Genomic DNA, 21,430 nt, shown 5'->3' on the forward strand with positions numbered 1-21,430 from the left:
CCGTCCTGATTACAGTCTCCTCTCCGACGAGGAAGAGTAAGGCATGGAAGACAGTCTGGACATTTTTCCGGCCGTGCGGAAAACTCCATTTTTCTTTTCCTTTCTATAGCAGGCAAGCAAGCACGTGCTGGTTTGGCATTACATCATTCGGCCTTCCATGATATGATGAATATGATAATGATTTGGAGGTTGGATATATATATAATTGGATAAGGAAGGAAGCGTCCGAGAAGGTCGGCGGCCGGCGCTGACCGTCTTGACTTGCGAAGGAAGTTGTCCTTTTTGCACGCAGCCCCTCCTTTTCCTCCTCGCGTCGCCAAACCATCCACCCACCCCCCTTCCCCATCAGCGGCAGCCGTGGTGCGCCGTGCGCCGCCGAAAGCAGAGATCTTTCCGGAGATCCACTCCCAACAAATCCGGCCACCCTCCCTCCTCCTCCTCCTCCTCCTCCTCCCTCGATCGCGCCCTCCTCCACTCCAAGTCCAACCTACCTACCTCCGCCCTCCTCGCGGTAGGGATCGATTGGCTCGGGGGGGAGAAGGCGACGTCGCCGCCGGGTCGCCTTCCCGCCCCTTCCCTTCCCTTGCCCTCCCTCCTCGGATGCCCCTCCCTTCCCGTCGCAAGGTGAGCAAAGCAAGGATCTCCTTTCCCTACTCGCGCCGTCACGCGTGCCATTGCTAGTAGGAGTATTCGCTTCCGCCAAAGGGGATTCTGCGAATGCCTCGTCCTCGGGATCGCCGGTGGCCGGCGGCCTACCTACCCACCCCGTCGCCGGCGACCGAGAAGAAGCCCGCCCTCTTGCCTTCTTGCTTGCTACTACCAGTACGCCAAACCGATTGATTCAATCCCCACGGTCCACAACAACACGGCAAAAAAAATTCCTTGTGGTTCCCCCCGTTGCGTCCAGCTCTCACACACGAGCTCCCATTTTATTACTACTACTAGAACTGTTGTTAGTAGTAGTATCTTTGTGCAGATAATCTTTGCAACTCTTTTCCTGAGAGAAAGAGATTACAACATCGGAACACCACCACTCGAGGTTCTGCCAGCCACAGATTTGCCCTTAATCCAGGGCTTCCATGCGAGCTTCGTTATCTCCATTTTTTTCCTTATACAAGTTGAAGGTTTCAAGCTAAAAGGTGAAGCAGGGTTGTTCATTATGGACTTATTCTTAAGCTCTCATCCAACTAGAACCCTGCAGAGATAACCTTCACTAGGCCAAACATTTGGGGGACTTTTCGGCTTACACTGTAAATCCAACATCAATTTTGTAGTCCAGGCTACTAAAAACTCCAGTGAAGCTGGCTTCTGACCGGCCGTGACACCCACCCATTCGGCACATGGAATCCTCTGTTTCTGAAGAAAGCTTCACTAAGAACTGCACTTCTGTAGCTTAGTATAAATGAAGTTTTTGCTTGTTCATCATTTGGTTTCTGCTTCGGACATCCATGAGCTTTTGACCGTGCAGGAATAGGAGAGGTTATAAAACAGATGCTCACAAGTTAGGGTTAACTATATAAGACTATATAGGGCAGTTGCTTTGCAGCACACAATCTACTAGGCTAATTGAGTTCATGCTACCACTGATTTGATTTTTATACAGCTAATAATGCATCATAGTAAGCAGTATCGTGCTATACGCAAATTTTGACCACTTTTTTTTGCAGGTCTGACATTGAGGGCCAACATGGAGCTCTTTGGTGGGTAGAAGTCCACATATATAGGCATTCTTGAAATTTGTTGATTAATTTATTAACCAGTAAGTCCCTTCCCCCCCCCCCCCTCCCTAACCTACATTTACGCATGCTTATTTTGTGACACTTATTTTGGGACGGAGGTAGTAGTAAATTCTTGCTAACACTATGTAAACTTTATATTGCAGTTCATGTTGAGGGCAAAGCAACTCAGCACGCTAACCCAGTGTGCACGGTCCTTCTATCTTAGTGGGTCAAGGTGTGGTAGTGCGGATGGAGCTTCGTGCACGTGCCCTGATGATGACGCTTGTGGTTCAAAGAGGCAGACTGCAAGTGCTATCGAGCGCAGATCTTCTGTGAAGGTTCAGCCTCCGTCTGCGCAGCATGTTGCTGGTGGTGCTGCTGGATACCCAACTCATCAAGCTGTTAATGTCATTCCTTCGACCTCATCTCCAGACAAGGAGCCAGCATCAAGTAACAGAGGTAGCCATCCTGGTAACCGTCAGGTTCAAGGAAATAATTATGTGCAGCCATCTAAGCAGGCCGCCAGGGGCATTTCTCAGTCCGGAATCGCAGGAGCCGGCGTGTATAATGAGTTGGTAAATTTGAGGCCCTCCTCGAATAACGGAAGCAGTAAGCAAGCTCCACAGGCTGGTGGTGCCAACTATTCTAACAAGCCATTATCATCTGGTGGCCAGCCTTCTTCTAATAACAAGGCAAATAATCAGCATAGCCATGCTGGGCAAAATACGCCTTGTGCACCTTCCATGCAAAATGATTTTGGGAAGGGGGGCTCAAGACCTGGATACCACGCAAAGCCGAAGCAGAATTTCTCAGGGCCAGCGGCTGCAGTTTCCGGTTCACCGTCACAAGTAAGGAATCAAAGGCACCCTAATCAGGGCCATTCTAATAATAATGGTCCCAATTCAGATGGCAGGTGGGCCGGTGTTCAAACTCGCAACTTCTCAGCTCCAATGACTGCATATAGTGGTGGTCCCTCTGACAAACCTCAGGGCCCTTCAGTAGGAACAATGAAAGGTCATGGCGGAGGACCGCAGTCTAACCTAAGATCACTGAAGTCATTGCGGGCGGTCGAACAGTACTACCATACGCTGCAGCAGATGAAATGGGGTCCCATGACGGAACATGTTCTTGATGGTCTCCGTTGCAAGATCGACGCGTTCCAGGCCAATCAAGTGCTCAAGCTGCTCCACGACCACAATATCGCGCTTGGTTTCTTCCATTGGTTGAAGCGGCAGCCAGGGTTCAAGCATGATGGCCACACCTACACCACCATGATCGGGATCCTCGGACAGGCGAAGCAGTTTGGCACGATGAGAAAGCTTCTCGATGAAATGAGCTCGGTAAACTGCAAGCCAACCGTGGTGACATACAACAGAATAATACACGCTTACGGCCGTGCAAACTATCTGAGGGAGGCTGTCAAGGTCTTCGAGGAGATGGAGGGAGCCGGTTACCAGCCTGACCGCGTCACGTACTGTACGCTGATCGACATCCATGCTAAGTCAGGGTACCTGGAAGTGGCCATGGATCTGTACGGCAGGATGCAGGAGGTCGGCCTCTCGCCCGATACATTCACCTACAGCGCCATGGTCAACTGCCTCGGAAAAGGGGGCCAGCTCGCGGCCGCCTACAAGCTTTTCTGCGAGATGATCGACAACGGGTGCACGCCCAACCTGGTCACCTACAACATAATAATCGCCCTGCAGGCCAAGGCGAGGAACTATGACAATGTCGTCAAGCTCTACAGAGACATGCAGATCGCTGGGTTCCGCCCCGACAAGATAACCTACAGCATCGTCATGGAGGTTCTTGGTCACTGTGGTCACCTGGACGAGGCCGAGGCCGTCTTCCTCGAGATGAGGCGCGACTGGGCTCCCGATGAGCCCGTGTACGGCCTCCTAGTGGACCTCTGGGGCAAGGCCGGGAACGTCGACAAGGCGTTAGGGTGGTACCATGCCATGCTCCAGGACGGTCTGCAGCCCAATGTGCCCACCTGCAACTCCCTCCTCAGCGCCTTCCTCAAGCTCAACAGGTTCCAGGACGCCTACGGCGTGCTCCAGAACATGCTCGCACAGGGCCTCGTCCCGTCTCTCCAGACCTACACCTTGCTGCTCAGCTGCTGCACCGACGCGCACGCGCAGATGGGGTTGTGCTGCCAGCTCATGGCCATCACCGGACACCCGGCCCACATGTTCCTGCTCTACCTGCCCGACGCCGAGCCCGGCGGCGAGAACGTGAGGGACCATGCCAGGTATTTCCTGGACATGATGCACAGCGAGGACAGGGAGAGCAAGCGGGGCATAATGGACGCGGTCATAGACTTCCTCCACAAGTCGGGGCTCAAGGAGGAGGCCGGCTTCATCTGGGAGGTAGCCGCGCAGAGGAACGTCTACCCGGACTCCGTCAGGGAGAAGAGCTCCTCCTACTGGCTCATCAACCTCCACCTCATGTCTGAGGGCACCGCCGTCACCGCCCTCTCCAGGACGCTCGCATGGTTCCACAGGCAGATGCTGCTCATGGGGTCCTGCCCGGAGAGGATCGACATCGTCACCGGCTGGGGGAGGAGGAGCAGGGTCACCGGGTCGTCGCTCGTCCGGCAGTCCATCGAGAAGCTGCTGCATCTCTTCCAGTTCCCGCTCTTCGCCGCGCGCGGCAACACCGGCTGCTTCGTCGGGTGCGGGGAGCCGCTCAGCCAGTGGCTGCACAACCCCTACGTCGAGCGCATGCATCTGCTCTAGCTCTAGTTGTTACTTGTTAGTGCCTGCTACATTATTGCTAGCTAGGTTATCATCATCAGCTAGGAATAAACAACTTCATTAGCTTAGCTAGCTGATGAACAGGTGCAGTTTTGTTCTTATGGTTATCAAACAGTCTCCTTGGATTGGATGAAGCATCTGTTCTAGTTTCATCGACTGTAGCGTCATCTGTTCTAGAATTTGTCTGTAGTGTGGTGTTGAAACTGAAACTTACTTATCTGTGATGAGAACATTTAGAGATTGCATTGTTGCGTTCAGGATTATGTAGACAATGGAATTGTTTTATGTTTCAAGTTACATCAATCAGGTGCTGTAGCTGTAAGTTGCAATCTATTCTTCTGGAAAGCAATGCACTGGGTATATTGATCTTCTGAATATATTACTCCAATGTTCACATCCAATTCAGAAGCTGTTCATCCAGAGAACTGCTTCAGGGTCACAAAAATGAGAACTGTCTCTCAACATTTAGAGATTGCATTGTTGCATTGCGGAATAGACAAGTTATTTATCTGTGGGAACATTTTGGGACTGCATTGTTGCATTCTGAATTATACAGTTTGTGAGAATTGTTCATTTATCTGTGAGAAGGAACATTAAGAGATTGATGTGCTGAATTCTAAATTCGACAATGAGGATTGTTTTTATGTTTCAGTACACCAGTCACCTGGTGCAGTAGCTGTAAGTTCCAGCCTAACCTTTGCACTGGGTCTATTGATCTTCTGATTCTTACTGCCAAGTGCCAAGTTTACAAGGATTCACAAGGCTGGTCTTACTCCACAACAAAATTGTCGCTGCGACGCGAAAATACAATTAGTCGATGTGAATCTTGGTCATCTTTGCTTGTTTTCGAGCTACTCCTACAGTGCTGCCAAGCTACACTCAGAAGCTTTTACAAAGCTTGTCAGCCAATAAGAATCCTTGAATCACTGAATTTCCTTAAGATGCTCGCAGTTGCAAACAAGCCTGCTCTTCTTTGAGGATGCTGGTTGATGCCAATGTGCCTATGCTTGTCCCAGCTATGTACCCACCAGTCCATGCATTCTGTGGAAAGCAAAGAGCAAATGCTAAGTTGAAACCCTTTTTGTTCCCACCTCAAAGGTTTTCACTAATCCACTGTTCACTTGGAAGTGATATGATCTGAAATTTCATAATCATTACCTGAAAGTTGAATCCGCCGGTGACCCCGTCGACGTTAAGAACCTACAGCAACATCGCACACTCTGTAAGACACCAAGATGGCCAGAGTGTTGCAAGTTCGGGAACAGCTGTGCTATTACAGTATTACCTCTCCGGCAAAGAACAGATTGGGCTGCTTCTTGCTTTCCATAGTGCTAAGCGATATCTTTACAACAGATGAACAAATTACTTTTTTTTTTTGCGCGTCGGGTCATGTTTATGTTAACTGCAATTAAGTTGTCGACTAATAAATACCTCTGAAAGTGGAACACCTCCAGCTGTCACGAATTCATCTTTGAATTGACCCTACATATGATGAGGAACAACGACACAGTGAGTAAACACGTATCACGTCGCTGGCAAAAATTTCAAGTGATATATTGAGATACCACATACCTTCCCAACAACCTCAAACATCCACTGTTTTAAACGAAGGGCTATTGCATTTAGATGATTTTTCGGTACGGTAGCCCAGTGCATATCACCATCTAAACTCTGCAAGAGGAGACTTCAAATGAGCAAATCTTTCTGATTAAAGGGATAAGGACAGAATTCAGCAATATTGCAAACCTCCTGTTCTAGAAGGAATCCCCAAAACCTCTTCACCAGACCAAACTCCTTGGGAAAGGAGTTATTTACTTTGCTCTTCTGCAGAGATTAAAAAAAAAAAATCTTAGTTCAGCTTCACCATAAACATTTTACAAGGGCAATATGGATTTTTCACAGGGAATACTTCTCTGATAAATTACATAAGCCATACAAAACATTGGTTAGAGCACTGTAACATGGCAGATAAATCAGAATGATGCCAAGGTGGCTATAAGTATCTGTGTCTGCAATAAAATCTCCACTAAAATTGAACTCAGAAAGCCTAATAAGGGCGACATAAAGAAGCAGAGAGTATTATTTATCTTGTTGAAAATATTTACAAGAACTGTTACTAAAGCAACATGCAATCAAGAGCAGAGTTAACATTGAAAAACTAAGATTCTCAGGAGAAGACTCCGAAGGATTAACAAAGCTACATTACAAATGCAGAGGGAAAGATCAGAACCGCATTTTTGTCTTTGTGCTGGAAAAGGATGCGCTTCACGTCCTCAATGTGAATGTCAGGTATGAAGTCAACCATGAGCTTTGCTGTGTCAAAAGAATGTACAGATCCCAATAAGAAGAAGCAGATGAGTTTGGCAATTACTTGTACGTCTTCCATGCTGTTTTAAAATACTATTGTACTGGAAAATTTCATGTGATCGATGGAACACAAAATGCACCACCTGAAGAGACAAAACTGTAAATCCAATTATGTCCCTTACAGTTGCGTTGGATGACAATGTTAGAAACGTAATGTCACTTGTACAATTTCTTCGGATCTCACCTTGGTACTTGTCCTGATAAAGTTCACGTGCTCCCCATGCAGATAATCGAAGAACAACAGGGCCACTAAGCCCCCAGTGTGTAACCAACATAGGTCCAGTCTGTAATGGGCAAGCAATTAAATAAGCAAACATCTACGACGGAGCATGTTGCTGAAGGTGGGCGGCTCACCTGAGTTAATTCAGGAGCGCTTTTCTGAATGCCATCTAGCATCAATTTTGCTTTGACTCTTGTGAACGTAACCTACATGGCAGAAGAAAAGGATGGGGATAATTTCTGTCCAGTCACCAGTGAGCATGAGATTTGTAATAGCGGTTATGGATGAATACCCCGGAGAGATCAGCCAGTCGCTTGTCTGCAATTTTAAATGTGAATAAGCTTGGCACCGGCGGAATAATAGAGTGACCATAATGTGCAGCAAATGAGTAGCCCTGCGAGTAAGAGATATTGTAAGGGGGTAGCCCTAGTAGAGCAAGCAACTAAGCATCTATCCAGTATTCACATACCTGCTGGCTGCTCCCTGTAGCAACCAAGACATAATTAGCGCTGATGTAATCGACAAAATCAATGGTACGCTTCTCAACTTCCACAACAAACTTCCCGTTGTCATCGACGGATGCACCGGACACCGATTTACCAGCCTGCAGGGAAACTTCAAAAGGAACTCAATTCCAGAAAATTGTTTACTCACACTGAAGGGTGTGTGGATGATAACTGAACGGACCGCAGAGAGCTAAATAGCATTAGATACCTCCCAGTCTTCTCGCCTCGTTCAGCAGGCAGTCTACTACCGATGCAGAGTTGTCAGTGACAGGAAAGACTCTACCGTCATCTTCGGTCTGACACGACAATCAAAACAGTAGACACGGATAAGTATACTGGCTTCAGTGAATGCACAAGCAAGATCCTCAAGTAAATGTGGTACGAACTAAGCTACCTTAAGCTCCACACCATGATCTGAGAACCAGTGCATGGTATCCTGTGGCCCATGACTGCGAAAGAAGGATCCCCGGAGTTCCTTGTGCCCCCTAGGATAATTTCTCGCCAGCCCCTGCGAAAGAACTAACTGACTGACTGACACAACACAATGGCCACAATTACAAATCCACAGCAGTAATATGGAGTATGAAAAGCAATGGACGCAGCAGGGCGTACCGACGGCTCGAGATGGTGCCCGTTGGTGACGTTGCACCGCCCGCCGCCGGAGATCTTGACCTGCAACCAGTAAATTCCGGAGATTCATCACCAATAGCAGCTCAGCTCTTTTTTTATTTTCCAGTGCGATGGAGATCAAGGCATCGATTGGCAGCATGGTACCTTGGACAAGAACTTGCCTTTCTCGACGACCACCACGTTGAGGTGGGGAGCCAGGGTCTTGGCCCTTATGGACGCGTACACCCCTGCGGCGCCTCCGCCCACCACCACCAGCGACTGCTCGTCCTCCTGCATGGCGAACACCGTCAGGAGCTAGGGCCGGCGGCTGAGCTGGGTTAATCAGTTACCTGCTCGCGGGCGTGGCCGGAGGGCGCCGAGGCGCAGGCGGAGGAGGAGGAGCGGCGTCTCCCGCGCAGGACGAAGGGGGTGGCGCGGCGAGCGGCGGCGGCGGCGGCGGCGGGCTGGAGCCACGGCCACTGCGGCGGCATGTCGTCGACGAGTTCGGTGGAAGGCTGGACGCCGAGGTGTGTGTGACTGGATAGTGTGGACCCATGGGCCTCGACAGGCTGTATTGCGGGCCGGGTTTTAATTGGGCTGGAGCACAAACTAACTTATGATATTATTTTCAAGTGACTTTTGCGGATTCGCTAAAAAAAGGTGACTTTATAGAGTACGAGAAAAAAAAAAGGTTTTTCGATGGTGAAGGCAGCGTCACACCAAAACTTTATTTGGCTATATCCCATCTTATCTTTATGCGGCCTTTGCAACCGACATTGTTCGTCAAGGAGATAGACAATCGATGGCGATTTAGCCGATTGTCAACCGACGCTTAGGCTTGACGGCGGGCCATGACAATGACGATAAAGCTCTCTAGTTTCAGCTTTTTTCGCTCTAGGCTTCTCCCCCGATGATCTTGAGAATGATCCGTCGTTACGGGTCATGTCATTGGTTTTCGTCGGTGACTGTGGGCACACATCGGAGCGTGGCCTCCCCCAATCTTGTCATGTATCTTTGTCTTACGCGGACACCGCAGCGACGTCAGCGAGCAGCTTTCATTCTACATGTGTGTGTGTGGGGCGACATAGTCGTTGCTCTCCTCATCTTCGTTCTCTGCTCGGACAATGTGATGACAACCGAGCGAGCGTTGCTGGATTCGGTTCAAGCGGATTTTCTTGCGGACTTTGATGTAAATGTAAATGTGGAGATAACTATCATACGCCTGGATATCTTGCTACTATCTTTTAAAGAAAGTCATAATGTAGTTTTTTTTCATAATATATGAGACGGGGATACATAGTCCACAGTAAATGGTGATATTTTCCTTGGACTACATTGGTTTTCCTTAGTTAAAATTACTCCATGTATTAGGCTAAAAAACAGTAGTAATAGGTGGAAAAACAGGCTTCAAGGCCCACTAATTAACTAGGTTGGCATTGGTTTGGTGAAAGTACATGCTATGCCCCTAATCGACTTTTGATGTTAATGACAACACATACGTAGGAAACTAATCATATTTGTTGAGTGTATCTCAGGATGGCAAGTACCTTAGTAGATTGGGAATTATGTGCCAAAGGTTGTCTGAGAAGATTGGGATCTATATTTCAAGAAGGCTCGGGATTAAGAAAAGATGATGTAGACTATTCTTTTGAGTTTACTGATATTGAGTATAGGGATCCCGCACTATTAAGAGGGGATCACAGGTTTTGCGATGAACTTGCTCGTACCACATCTTCACTGTCATACCCAATACCACATATTCTCCACTCTGTTCTTATCTCAAAACAGGTCTATTGCCTCGGATATCCGGCTCCCTCCGGACGTCCGATGGCCGGACGACCGTCAGGCTTCGGAAATTTGTAGCCCTTCACCAGAAGTTTGTGAGTCATATAACTCGGAAATCCGGCTCCCTCCGGACATCCGAAGCCCTGGAAATCTGGAGCCCTGCATCAGTAGAACATGAGCTCTATAACTCGGATTTCCGGCTCCCTCCGGACGTCCGAGGCCCGGACGTCCGTTCCCCTTCGGAAATCCGGAACCTCCCACCAGTAGAAGTTGAGTCGAATAACTCGGATTTCCGGTCCTCTCCGGACGTCCGGTCACTGTTCAATTCACGGTATTTTCAGTCATATCTAAAAGCCTCGGACGACCTACCCCTGTCGGACGTCCGACCCCTCGCGGACCCCCGGACTTCCGACAATTGTCGGACGTCCGGACCCTGTGTGACTTAAAGTGCCCCCAACGGCTGGATTTCACTCCCCACTATATATACTCTCCTCCCACCTCGTGAAATAGTGTTCAACACAGCTAGAATACATCCAAGAACACCTTTCATCTCACTCACTCTTGTCTACACCAAATCCTAGATCCCAAGAGCATTTGTGAGTCCCTTTGAGTGTTGTTTCAATCAAAAGATAGATCGTCTCCCTCTCCTCCTTCCCACCAAAGTGATTTGTGATTTGAGCAAGTTTTGAGCAATCCCCGTGATCTTGTTACTCTTGGAGGTTGGAGACTCCTAGGCGGTAGGAGTCTTCGGAGAGGAATCAAACCATTGTTATTTCCCCCGAAAAGTTTGTGAAGGTTTGGAAGCCACCTCAAGGCTTACCACTAGTGGTTGAAAAACGCCTTCGTGGAGTTATCTCAAAGGAAGAATAGGGTGAGCCTTCGTGGCGTTGGTGTGCCTTCGTGGTAACATCCGCCGCTCTAACGATGACGTAGCTTCCCTCCAAGGAAGTGAACATCGGGATACATCCTTGTCTCTCTTGGAGTTTCGGTTATTCCTAACCCTAACTCTCTACTTGTGTTAATCCTTATTACGTACTTGTATTTGATTATTGTTTATCGCTTGTCTTACTTCACTCTAAATAGCTTACTCCTTGTCGTAGCAATTATTAGGCCTACACTCATATTCCGCACTTTTGCCTAAAATTGCTAAGTAATTATTAAAATTTAGATTTGTACCTATTCACCCCCCTCTAGGTCCATCTCGATCCTTTTCATTTGGTCGCGCCGCCGATCCTCCCGGAGAGCGATCGATCTGCTCGTCGCCAGATCTGGTGACGAGCTCCACAAGCTCGCACAGGAAAAAAAGGGGTGCGGCACCCCGCCAAGACCTGTCGGAGGGGAGCCACCACGCGTCGCAGAGAAGGCCCGTCGGCACCAACGACGCCACACCGTGCAGAGAAGGCCTGGCCGCATCTTCCCGCCGCGACGAGCGAGGGTGGGGGTGCCGAGGTGCGCCGGCGTGGGCGACACGGGGGTACTTTGTTGCACTTGTCCTCTTGTACACATTTTTTTTGCACGGTAATATGTGTCTCATTCATATCATAAAGATCAAAGTACAAGTCACATTTAACGTATCTCATATATTAGTCGCGTATAAATATATAAATAAAGAAAAGTAATAACAATGGCAAGGCGTACGGGCCTTTTTCTTTTGGTGTGAAAGGCTTCATTGAAGGCCCACTAGCTAACTAACTAGGCTGGCATTATAAATAAAATACCTGGTGCATCCGGAGGTAATCGACCTGCTCCCCTGCTGGTTCAAACTTGAAACCATAGCAACCAAATCCACCAAAATACGTACGTGATGATCTGATCCATCCTGACCTTGCTTGGCAGTAGATAGAATATAGATTATAGATAGAGTAGATCCATGGTGGAATTTGATCCCTGACCTTGCACTGACCTGGATTACATGCATCTATCTATCTGTGGTATGCATGCTTCCAGGAGGTGCTCATCTGTGGTATGCATGCTGGTATCATGGGACTCGAGGTGTTCGACTCTGACATGGCGAGCTATTTTGTGGACGACGAAGATTGGATGGGGAGTATCTTCTAGTTGGTAGAGCACACATTTTTGTGGGTGGAGTGTTGTACGTGGAGACCTACAACGATGTGGTTCTTGTCGTTCAAGGGTTGGAGGAAATGAGTCATGCCATGGAGCATCATTCTACTGTTAAGCTGCCGGATGGCTGTGAGGGTGGTGGTTGCTTTGGCCAATCATCGGGGCTCTTGCAGTGTGCGTTCCCGGAGAAGGGCGGCCGTACGATCGCGGTTTTCGGCCTCGATGCTGCTTGCAAGTGGTCTATGAAGCACCGTTTCTCGATGCAAGATGCATTTGGAAGGGACGAGTTTGTCGGCGGCGCGGGATCGTGTGGTTACCAGATCATCGCCATTGACCTGGAGAGAGAGGGTTCTCTTGCTCCTGGATAAGCGGCCCAAGAAGCTTTTGTCGTACGGCATCAACAGCGGGAAACTCTGTGAGATCAAAGATGGCCACGGGCTGCTAAGTAGTTATTGTTCGCACTTGGACTTGGACTTGGAATGCCATTATTACGTGGCATGCTACTCAAAGCGATCACGCGACGACGAACTGAACTGAGCAGCGGCATCTCTTGTGTTTCTCCTCTGCCGGACGCGCACACAAGAAACTTGTTAATTGATTATTCATATCATGTCCATGACTGAGCTCGCAGCTCCAACAAACCCCGTCCCAGGAAGCCATTCGTTGCGCCCAAATCCAGACCAATACGAGAGAAGAGGAGGGGGCAGAGCTAGCTATACGTGGGCGGACAACCCACGATCGGAAAACTCCCACGTCTCCCTCCCAACCCTAGCCGCCTCCCCCTCCCCCTCCCTTCCTCGTCGTCGCCTGAGGCAGCCGCCGGGCAAGCCCGAGGCGCCAAGGATGGTGGCGGCGGGGCCTAGGCTGCCCTGCATCTGCATGCGGAGACCTGGATCTGGAGCGGCGGCTCCATTGGCGAGGCACGGCAGGCTAGCAGCCGTGCGGGAGGTGGATCCGGCGTCTCGGCCGCGCGGGCGGCGAGATTCGGTGGTCGTTGGCGTCCTGCGGCGGCTTTTGCGGTGGCCGGTGCGCGCGATCTGGCACCTCTCCCCTCCTCCCCTGTTCGGCGTGCGGGGCAGCCTGGTCGGGCCGCGCTTTCTTGGATTGCCGGTTTTGTACAGGAGGTGCTGCTGGTGGTGGGGATCTAGTTCGGGCAAAATCCCTGGTCGGCCATGGCCGGCCGCGTCGATGGCGACGCCTGAGGGCGCCGTTCCCCTCCTTGAAGGCGTCGGTATGGACTGATCCCCTCACTTCCCCTTCCCCTAGGTCTCCCGGGCGAAAGCCTTAACTTTGTTGGGCGGCGGCGGCGCTCACGGCGCCGTTCCCTTCTTAAAGGCGCCGCTTTGGGAACCTTGGGGCTGGGTGGCGCTTGTGGGTGGTGGGCGACGGCGGTGGTGCGGCCCTATCCTAGCATGGATCTCCGTCCGTTGCTTGAAGGTGGAGGTCGTCGTTTGGCGTCATGATGGCGTCGATGGCGGAGGCACCTGCCAAGGCTGGTACCTCAATCTGATCTGAAGATGGACCAGTGGAAGATGGCGGCGACGACACATGTGAGTGCGTTGGATCGGTTTGTGCCCCGGACCCGGTATGTGGCTCGGTCAGGGTCTCCGGCTTTAGATGTTAGGCTTAGATGAGAGGTCTGGGTATTTGGTCCAGCTTGCACCCCTTCATCATATGAATAGGAATAACGACAGATGTTGCCAAGATGGCGGATTCAGACATATTGTTGTACTGCTTTGTAAGGTTCTCGAGAATAATCAATAAAATGGCCGCATGCATCTTCCAGATGCAGAGGCCGGGGGTCATCCTCCTTTTCTAAAAAAAATCATGTCCATGACTCTGCTTTTAGTTTTCATGTTGCCCTGTTTTGGGTGGATGTTTGGCTGCATGATGTACCATTATTAGCATCAAGTTTCCTGCATCAATGGCCTTACTGAACATGTTGTTGAACTGATCATCAAAGATGGTTGCAAGGTGTGGCCGCCAAACCGCTTGTCGTGTTTTTTTTATAACATTGGATTTTAATTCATCTTACAGACTGGACTGATGCATCTAATAGTTTAGCTTTCTTGCCGGTTCTTGGTGCAAGCTTTGCTTAGTATTAACATTGGGAAGGTGAGGTTGGTTTCTTATTTTACTGTGCACTATCTTGTGTAAGGTATGCTTGATGAACCGTTAGGGTACTCCCTAACCCTAAATTCTAAAAAGTGATGTGAATTCTAAAAAATTAGTTAATTAGCTATTTCTACTAAGAAGGGTCGGAGGGTATCCTCAAGGTTTCAAATCTCGACATCCTTATTTCTGCAAGTACCGAGTTTGAATTGTTTGTGGTGTTTTCTCCGCTGTGAAGTGTAAATTGTTTCTGCTGGTTCATCTCATGGTAAATCTCAACATCTCTTGCATCACATCTTCCATTGTTTTTTAACTGCACGGCAGCTGAAATTTACTCTGAGCAAGAAAAATATAAAGCAATCAATGGTCCCTTGAAGCAATTTGACCGCATCTCTCACAGACACAGCAGCATGGCAGGTAAACATATTTGAACCAAACAACAGCTACACATCTGAAAGCAGACAGGCCCCAGGAAGGAAGCATTTCATGACCATACTAGATTTATCTACATGTGGTAGCAAGCTAAAAATGAAGGGGGGAAACATAATGTACATACTAGCTGAAAACATAAAAAACAAACAAAAGAAGAAGGGTTGCGCGATAACTTAGGTGGTGCCAAACTGCATCACCAGCGGGCAACGTTTTAACTACAGTAGTTATGTCTCGAGCACTACGCGGACGATTACAGCAGTCGAGTTCACAGATCCACTCTTCACTCGTGTCGGTAACCAACCATTAAATTAGGGATTTCCCCCTTTTTTTTCTTCCTGGACAGCGCAGATCATCAGACGGTGTAGGACTGCTGGATGGTCTCGATGTCGAGACCCTTGAGCTTGACGACGGACTCCACGTGCCCTTTGAGCGTATGAAGCTCCCTCAACCTGGAGCAACCATGACAGCGTAGTTAGCTTCACATCGTTGCCGACAAACACAACCATTCCTTACTGATAGCAGAGAAGACACATGGATGTCCCCGTATAGATGAATTCATGAGTAATAACGAGGCAATGAGGGTGGGGAAAGCAGGACCGATAAGGGACCATGGGAAATTATATGCAAGGGAAGGGAGGGACATCTATGATTGATTGATTGATTTGTCGTATGTACCTTGCGATCTCGGCCCTCCTCTTGGCCTCTTCAGCCATGTGGTTCAGCTCATTGTAGCCCCCCTTGTCCGAGAACATCTTGGCGTCCGGCGGCTGCAGCCCATGGAGGGTCCTCTGAGCGTGCGCCCACTTGAGCTCCCTCTCCTCCTTACCGAAGTCTTTCTTCCTTGTGAACGCGATCTGCGACAAGATGAACATTATATTAGCGAAGTTGTGCATGCATGGTAGTACATGGTACATGATCCGACAGGCCAAGACAGTCAGGTGTGCAGCACACATGTTATCATTATTATTATTGTTACCCTTTGATCGATGACGAGGTCCCATGCTTTGCCGCTCAGAGTGTATCGGATGAGGAACTTGATGATATCGAGCGGGAAGTATGTGATGATGTTGTAGAGCCACACGACGCCAGCCCAGCCCCACCCGATGCCTTTGATCGCAGCGAACTTCCAGTCAGCATACACCGCAATCAGTGTAGCAATCTGTAAATATTAAATGGTAAGGTTTTCCTTTTTACTAGCTTGATGTGCTTTTCTCCTGAAGCAGCTTATAATTAAGAGGGGCGCGGAGTCAGGAAGCAGACCAGCTGCGCAACGAAGAATGCAAAGACGAGTAGAAACCCAGGGCGCTCGGCAAATGACCAGCTGCGGGACCTGGTGACGAAGATCAGAGCTTGGCTGATGGTGCTGACTTGGAGGTAAATGGCAGACGCGAGCTTTTGGAAATCGTCCTGAGCTGTCTTCTCGAGGCTTTCGACGTGAAACAGCCTCTGGAATTTCATCAAGAGTAAGCACGAGTAAATACAATAAAAGTAGTTGAACAATTTTAGCGGTCAAGGATACACTGCAATTCGCTTAAGATTCATCAAAATTAAGATTTTGTTTGCATATGTCTTACCGGGAAAAAGTTTGTCTTGTACGCAGCCCAGAAGAAGATGACCGTCATTATTGCCAAGTAACCACCAAGGATAACTCCAGTTGTAAAAATCTCAGCCAACTTCCAGCTGTCAGGTAGTGGAGATGGTTTTACCCGATCCTTTGATATAGTCATGATGGTACCTATTGACCACAAGTTCACAACACATGGTTAAAGAAATTTATGTATTTATACTTCCTGATTCTACTTGTGTTCTGAAAAAAGAGGAGGGATGGTACCAACCATCATTTAGAATCGCTATGATCAGGACCATGAACGGTGGAAAGTCGAAATTCCAGATGAGGGCAAGTAGCATAAACCCAAGCTGCGGAAAATAAAGGAAAAGGAAGAGACAGAGTTAACCCTGAAGTAAGGTATACAGGCCATATGGTCGAAACTTCCATGTTTAAGACGAATATATATTATATTCCAAAAACATTTATGCATACAGATCTCGTAACCTGAAATTTTGATCCCAACAGAAGCATCAATGACAATTTCCCAAATAAAGAGAATGTGCAACTTGATGCCATTTAAAACCAACATTGCAAAACATGTGATTGAAACATGCATCGCTCTGGAAGTATAATTCAGAAGTGAAATACAAGGAAAACTTACCACAATACGAATTGTGATGGAGACAGCATAGATCTGCACGCATGACAATGCATTAGCCATATATATAGCATAAGAAAAGAAGTAGGAAATAATACTCTAAGCACATTATCACATACAGTGTAGTTCTTCATACGCTGGAAAATTGCACGGCTGGTGAGCACAGCACTGATGATCACGCTGAGGCCTGGTTCTGTGAGGACAATATCCGAAGCGCTCCTGGCTGCATCAGTTGCATCAGCAACGGCAATACCAATATCCGCTTTCTTAAGAGCTGGAGCATCATTTACTCCGTCACCCGTCATTCCACAGATGTGCTTTCGTGCTTGCAGGCGTTTCACAATCTCATACTTGTGCTCTGGATGTTGAAAAGGAAATCACTTGGTTAACGTGGAATTCAAAATTTATTTTCGTGTCGTGATTTGTTGTTTCATTCACAAAAAAACATACCAGGGAAGACGCCGGCAAAACCATCAGCTTTCTCAATGAGATCGTCAACTGGTAAAGCAGAAATGGACTCGTCTGAATTTTTCTGCCCCAACAGAGCGGATGAAGGATACATGTTTGTACCCATCCCCAGGCGACGCCCTGTTTCCTTTCCAATGGCGAGCTGATCACCTGAACATTTGAAGAAGAAAATAAGGAGCAACCTTGCCACAATAAAAGTCAACAGGAACACATCAGGAAAATCCACTCAAAAATATTGGAACTGGCTTCCTTTTAAAAAAGTAAAAAACTGAACCAAGGAAGAGTGGAAGACAGATACAGATTAAATGGATATTGTTCTGACAAAAGTATTACCTGTGATCATCTTGACATTAACACCAAGGTTAAGTGCCCTCCGGATTGTTTCAGCACTGTCATGCCTTGGAGGATCAAAAAGTGGCATCAGACCGGCAAAGTGCCATGGGCCACCAGGGCTTTCCTTCCTCCCATCTGGTACTTCCTACATGAAAGGACAGGATAATACGTACACCGCTAAGGCGACACATACCAAAAATAGATATTAATAAAAGAAGTAATTAAGGTCGACCTACGGTATTCATTATACAGGCCCAAGTGATACAGATACGGAAGCCAGATTGTTTAAAAGAACTAGCTTAAGTCGGGCAGCCTCCGATTTGCATGAACAAGGCTTACTGATTTTATTTCAAGTTTTCATGGAACCCTTCTCACTGACTGGAACTGTGGAATGTGGATACTGAATAGCAGCCTAAGATAGATGGCAGTACATTGTAATTTTTCTCACCTGATACGCTACAGCAAGCGATCGAAGTCCACGCTCTGCAAATTTGTCAATCACAGCATGGACCCTCCGCTCTATCTCCGATGTATTGTGAGCGAGGTGAAGAATCTGCAGTCAATTCGTTGGGTTTATAGCAACCATGAGCATAATATATTTTCCCATAAGGCAATGCTAGTAGGATATCAGCATAAAAACAGTTCATTCTTGTGGTACCTGCTCAGGTGCACCCTTACTAACGCGGTGCATTTTGCCATCAGCGTCAATGTATGTCAGCGCAGTTCTCTTGTCAGTAGGATTGAATGGCAGAAAATGAACTTCTTGAATACCAGCACGTGCCTGCGTGAAAAATAAACATGGACAGCCAGTCATTTCATCGTATAAACAAGGTAACCATGCACCTGCCAGCGCATGGACAGAGTATTGTATGGTACCTCTTTCGGATCAGCGAGCATCCCAACAATTGCTGTATCAATAGCATCTTGGTTTTCTGTTCGAGACGCTCTAGCAGCCATGAGAATCACCTGGTCCTGGGTGATCCCTCTTTCGAAAACCTGGGTAGAACATATATTTTTCTTTTAAGATACCCAATAGATCAGAAAAAAGGATGCAGGGAGTTAAACTAGTATCCTCGTCCCACCTCAACAAGGCTCTTGTCCACGGTAAGCTTATTGAGGGTCAAAGTTCCAGTTTTATCACTGCAAAGGACATCCATGCCCGCCATCTCCTCGATTGCAGTCATTCTCTTTGTGATAGCTCCCTGAAAAAAAAAACATCATATGGTGGTCATTCGAGTTAACTAATGCAGATAAAAAAAGCCGAAACCAAACTATGCTTGTGTTGCAGGTGAAAACCTGTTGGGACAAGCGATGTGACCCGATAGCCATAGTCACGGATAAGACAGTTGGCATGGCTATGGGAATGCCTCCAATGAGAAGGACCAAGAGGTTGTCGATTCCGGGGCGGTACGCCCTGTGCTGGATAGGATACATTACAATGATCTCGATGAACATCCCCACAGCGATCGAACAAATGCAGAAGTTCCCAATGGCCGTCAGAACCTGCACCGGTAAGATGATAACGGTATCATCGGCAAATGCAATCAAGAAATGAACAGGAAGGTAAAGGCGAGGGCTTTGGTCTTGCCTTCTGAAAATGGCCCACTTGGTTAGTGGAGTCAACAAGGTGTGCAGCCTTTCCGAAGAACGTGTGAACGCCGGTCGCGATCACGACGGCCTCGATCTCGCCTTGCTTGACCGTCGATCCGGAGTAGATGCCGTCGCCCGGGCCTTTGGTGGCCGGCAATGATTCTCCGGTCAGGGCAGACTACAACACAACACAAGAGAAGAGAAATTATGCTATGAAGGAGATGCCTGAAAAGTAACAGCTTCAACAAATGAAGAACAGTGGTAAGTTAAGGACCTGATCAATCTTGAGAGGGTCTCCCTCGAGGAGGCGTGCGTCTGCAGGTATGATGTCCCCGAGCTTGATGCTGATGACGTCCCCTGGCACGAGGATGGCCGCGTCTTCCTCGGCCCACCGGCCGTCGCGAAGAATCTGAACATGACAGAAAAATTCAGACTTTTGTATTTGCTTTGTGGACACAACACATGAAGCCTGCAAGTAGGGAGGCAGCAGAGAGTGGTAAGTAGGCGGCAAATAGATGAGATGACCTTGGCTTTGGGCGCGAGACGGGCCATGAGCGCGGCGGCGGCGTTGCCTGCATTGTTCTCCTCGATGAAACTGATGGTGGAGTTGATGACGAGCAGGGTGATGATGCCCACAAAGTCCTGCCAGTCCGGCGGCTTCCCCTGATGACACACGCGGAGTTAAACAAGATGTGAAATTACCCAATCTTGAAGTGTAAATTGGTGTGTGCAGTAAACAAGAGGAGGAGAAAGATTGCAGATTGAGAAGTTGAGATGGGTGACCCCTCCGTTGGCGAGGGCGATGGCCATGATGGCGGCGGCCTCCATGACCCAGGAGAGCGGGTTCCACATGAAGCCGAGGAACTTGAGGAACTTGCTCTCCTCCTTCTCCTCCAGCTTGTTCGGGCCGAAGATTTGGAGGCGCTGCTGCGCCTGCTCCGCCGTGAGCCCCTCCCGGCTGCACCGCAGGTTGTCCAACACCTCCTCCAGGGGGATGTTCTCCTGCACCACCACCGCCACCACCACCACCACAAAGTTGAGGTACAGATGCCGCAATGTCCGAACCGAACCAAGAAGTGGAATTTGGGCGTGACAGAGGCGCAAGAAGCTTCGAATCCCTCCCGAGAAATGGAGGAGAGGCGTGCGTACCAGGTCGACGACCTCCTTGAGGACGGCCTCCAGGTTGCCGGCCTCCTTGTCGGCCATGGCGGCGGCGGCAGGGATCTCCCCTCCCTCCGCCGCGTGCCTTCCCCTTCCCGGCGGGTGGGCGGTTCCTCTCGCCGGACGGCCGCGAGTGAGCAAGCCCTCCGGCTCCGGCTGGATCTTTTTTGCCTCCGCAGATGGAATGGAGTTCTTGGGGTGGGGAGTGGAGTGGAGTAACTGAAGAAGAAGAGAAGAAGAATGGAGAAGGTGTGGGAGGCAAAGAGGGTGGCAGGAAGGAGGAAGGAGGAGGGCAGTAAATATATTCAATTAATTAACAATAATAATGAAACAGAAATGGAAATTCCTATCTACACCTTGCACAGAGAGGCACATGGGATGGTTGGCAGGGAGAAAGGAAATTTTTGGACAATGGGGATGGAGGACCCCTTTCTCCCCCTCTCTCATTCTCTTTGTACATCTTTGTAAAAGAGGTATGTGTTTGATGACGCCGATACGTAATTGACACACCCGTTCGTTCACGTAAGATCGGAGCCTAATTGATCGGAAAGGGATGTTTTTTCTTTTGAGAAAGTTTCTCGACATAGTAGGATCCTTTGCGCTACGCTACGCTACTCTACTCTACTCCGTCCTAGACCCTTCCTCTCTCTTTGTACATCTTTGTGAAAGAGTTGTATGTGTGTGTGATGACGCTGACACGTAACTGACACCATCATCCCTTGTTCACGTGACTTCCGCGCCTATTTGATTGAAAATGAATGTTTTGAGAGAGAGAGAGAAGGCGCGTGGGAGGGATGGAGGAAATTTCTCGACATAGGAGGATCCTCTGCGGTACGCTACGCTACTCCGCCCTAGACCCTTCTTCTCTTCGTGTGTGTCATTGCGAAGGGGTGTCTAGGCGTCGGGCCGTGGGATTATGTCGGGGTGCGTGATGTGACGAGCAGAACGAACAGAAGGGATAAGGCAGGAGACGCGCCTCCTGTGTGGGGCCCGCATGGGGCGGTGCGTGATGAGCGTGCGGAAGGCGGCCACACTGAAATATAGGAATTTGGATGGAAGCGTGTGAAAAATTACTTTCAATTTTTTTACAAACAAATATTCC

The 21,430-nt window shown here is 48.7% G+C and overlaps 3 protein-coding genes across 5 annotated transcripts; 1 reads left to right on the forward strand and 2 right to left on the reverse strand.

Annotated features, from left to right (window-relative positions):
• Positions 1–306: 306 nt before the first annotated feature.
• On the forward strand, positions 307–4,771 carry LOC123452090 (pentatricopeptide repeat-containing protein At1g18900-like). The gene is made up of 3 exons (XM_045128669.1): positions 307–624; positions 1,668–1,759; positions 1,883–4,771. Exon 3 carries the CDS (start codon positions 1,886–1,888, stop codon positions 4,454–4,456), a length of 2,571 nt encoding a protein of 856 aa, XP_044984604.1. The 5' UTR covers positions 307–624; positions 1,668–1,759; positions 1,883–1,885; the 3' UTR covers positions 4,457–4,771.
• Positions 4,772–5,112: 341 nt separating this feature from the next.
• LOC123452091 (uncharacterized protein YtfP) lies at positions 5,113–8,714 on the reverse strand. 3 transcript variants are annotated; one of them, XM_045128673.1, is made up of 16 exons: positions 8,527–8,714; positions 8,342–8,467; positions 8,180–8,239; positions 7,962–8,075; positions 7,776–7,863; positions 7,531–7,676; positions 7,354–7,455; positions 7,196–7,267; positions 7,026–7,125; positions 6,705–6,787; positions 6,221–6,298; positions 6,047–6,145; positions 5,906–5,956; positions 5,760–5,816; positions 5,633–5,674; positions 5,113–5,515 (listed from the first exon to the last, which is right to left on the reverse strand). In XM_045128673.1, exons 1-16 carry the CDS (start codon positions 8,665–8,667, stop codon positions 5,411–5,413), a joined length of 1,464 nt encoding a protein of 487 aa, XP_044984608.1. In that variant the 5' UTR covers positions 8,668–8,714; the 3' UTR covers positions 5,113–5,410. The 3 variants fall into 3 exon arrangements, with proteins under 3 accessions (XP_044984608.1, XP_044984607.1, XP_044984606.1); XM_045128672.1 differs by having other exon boundaries at positions 7,962–8,098; positions 8,359–8,467; positions 8,527–8,682; XM_045128671.1 differs by having other exon boundaries at positions 7,962–8,102; positions 8,527–8,682.
• A 5,775-nt stretch (positions 8,715–14,489) lies between these two features.
• LOC123452089 (plasma membrane ATPase 1) lies at positions 14,490–20,604 on the reverse strand. The gene is made up of 20 exons (XM_045128668.1): positions 20,317–20,604; positions 19,951–20,169; positions 19,693–19,830; positions 19,442–19,576; positions 19,166–19,345; positions 18,874–19,080; positions 18,660–18,779; positions 18,454–18,573; positions 18,236–18,358; positions 18,026–18,130; positions 17,578–17,722; positions 17,227–17,394; positions 16,896–17,134; positions 16,780–16,812; positions 16,405–16,486; positions 16,144–16,304; positions 15,830–16,015; positions 15,546–15,728; positions 15,245–15,423; positions 14,490–15,018 (listed from the first exon to the last, which is right to left on the reverse strand). The coding sequence occupies exons 1-20, from the start codon at positions 20,371–20,373 to the stop codon at positions 14,922–14,924; spliced, it is 2,877 nt and encodes a 958-aa protein (XP_044984603.1). The 5' UTR covers positions 20,374–20,604; the 3' UTR covers positions 14,490–14,921.
• Between the last annotated feature and the right edge of the window lie 826 nt (positions 20,605–21,430).

Source organism: Hordeum vulgare, chromosome 5H, assembly GCF_904849725.1.
Source record: "Hordeum vulgare subsp. vulgare chromosome 5H, MorexV3_pseudomolecules_assembly, whole genome shotgun sequence".
NCBI lineage: Eukaryota > Viridiplantae > Streptophyta > Magnoliopsida > Poales > Poaceae > Hordeum > Hordeum vulgare.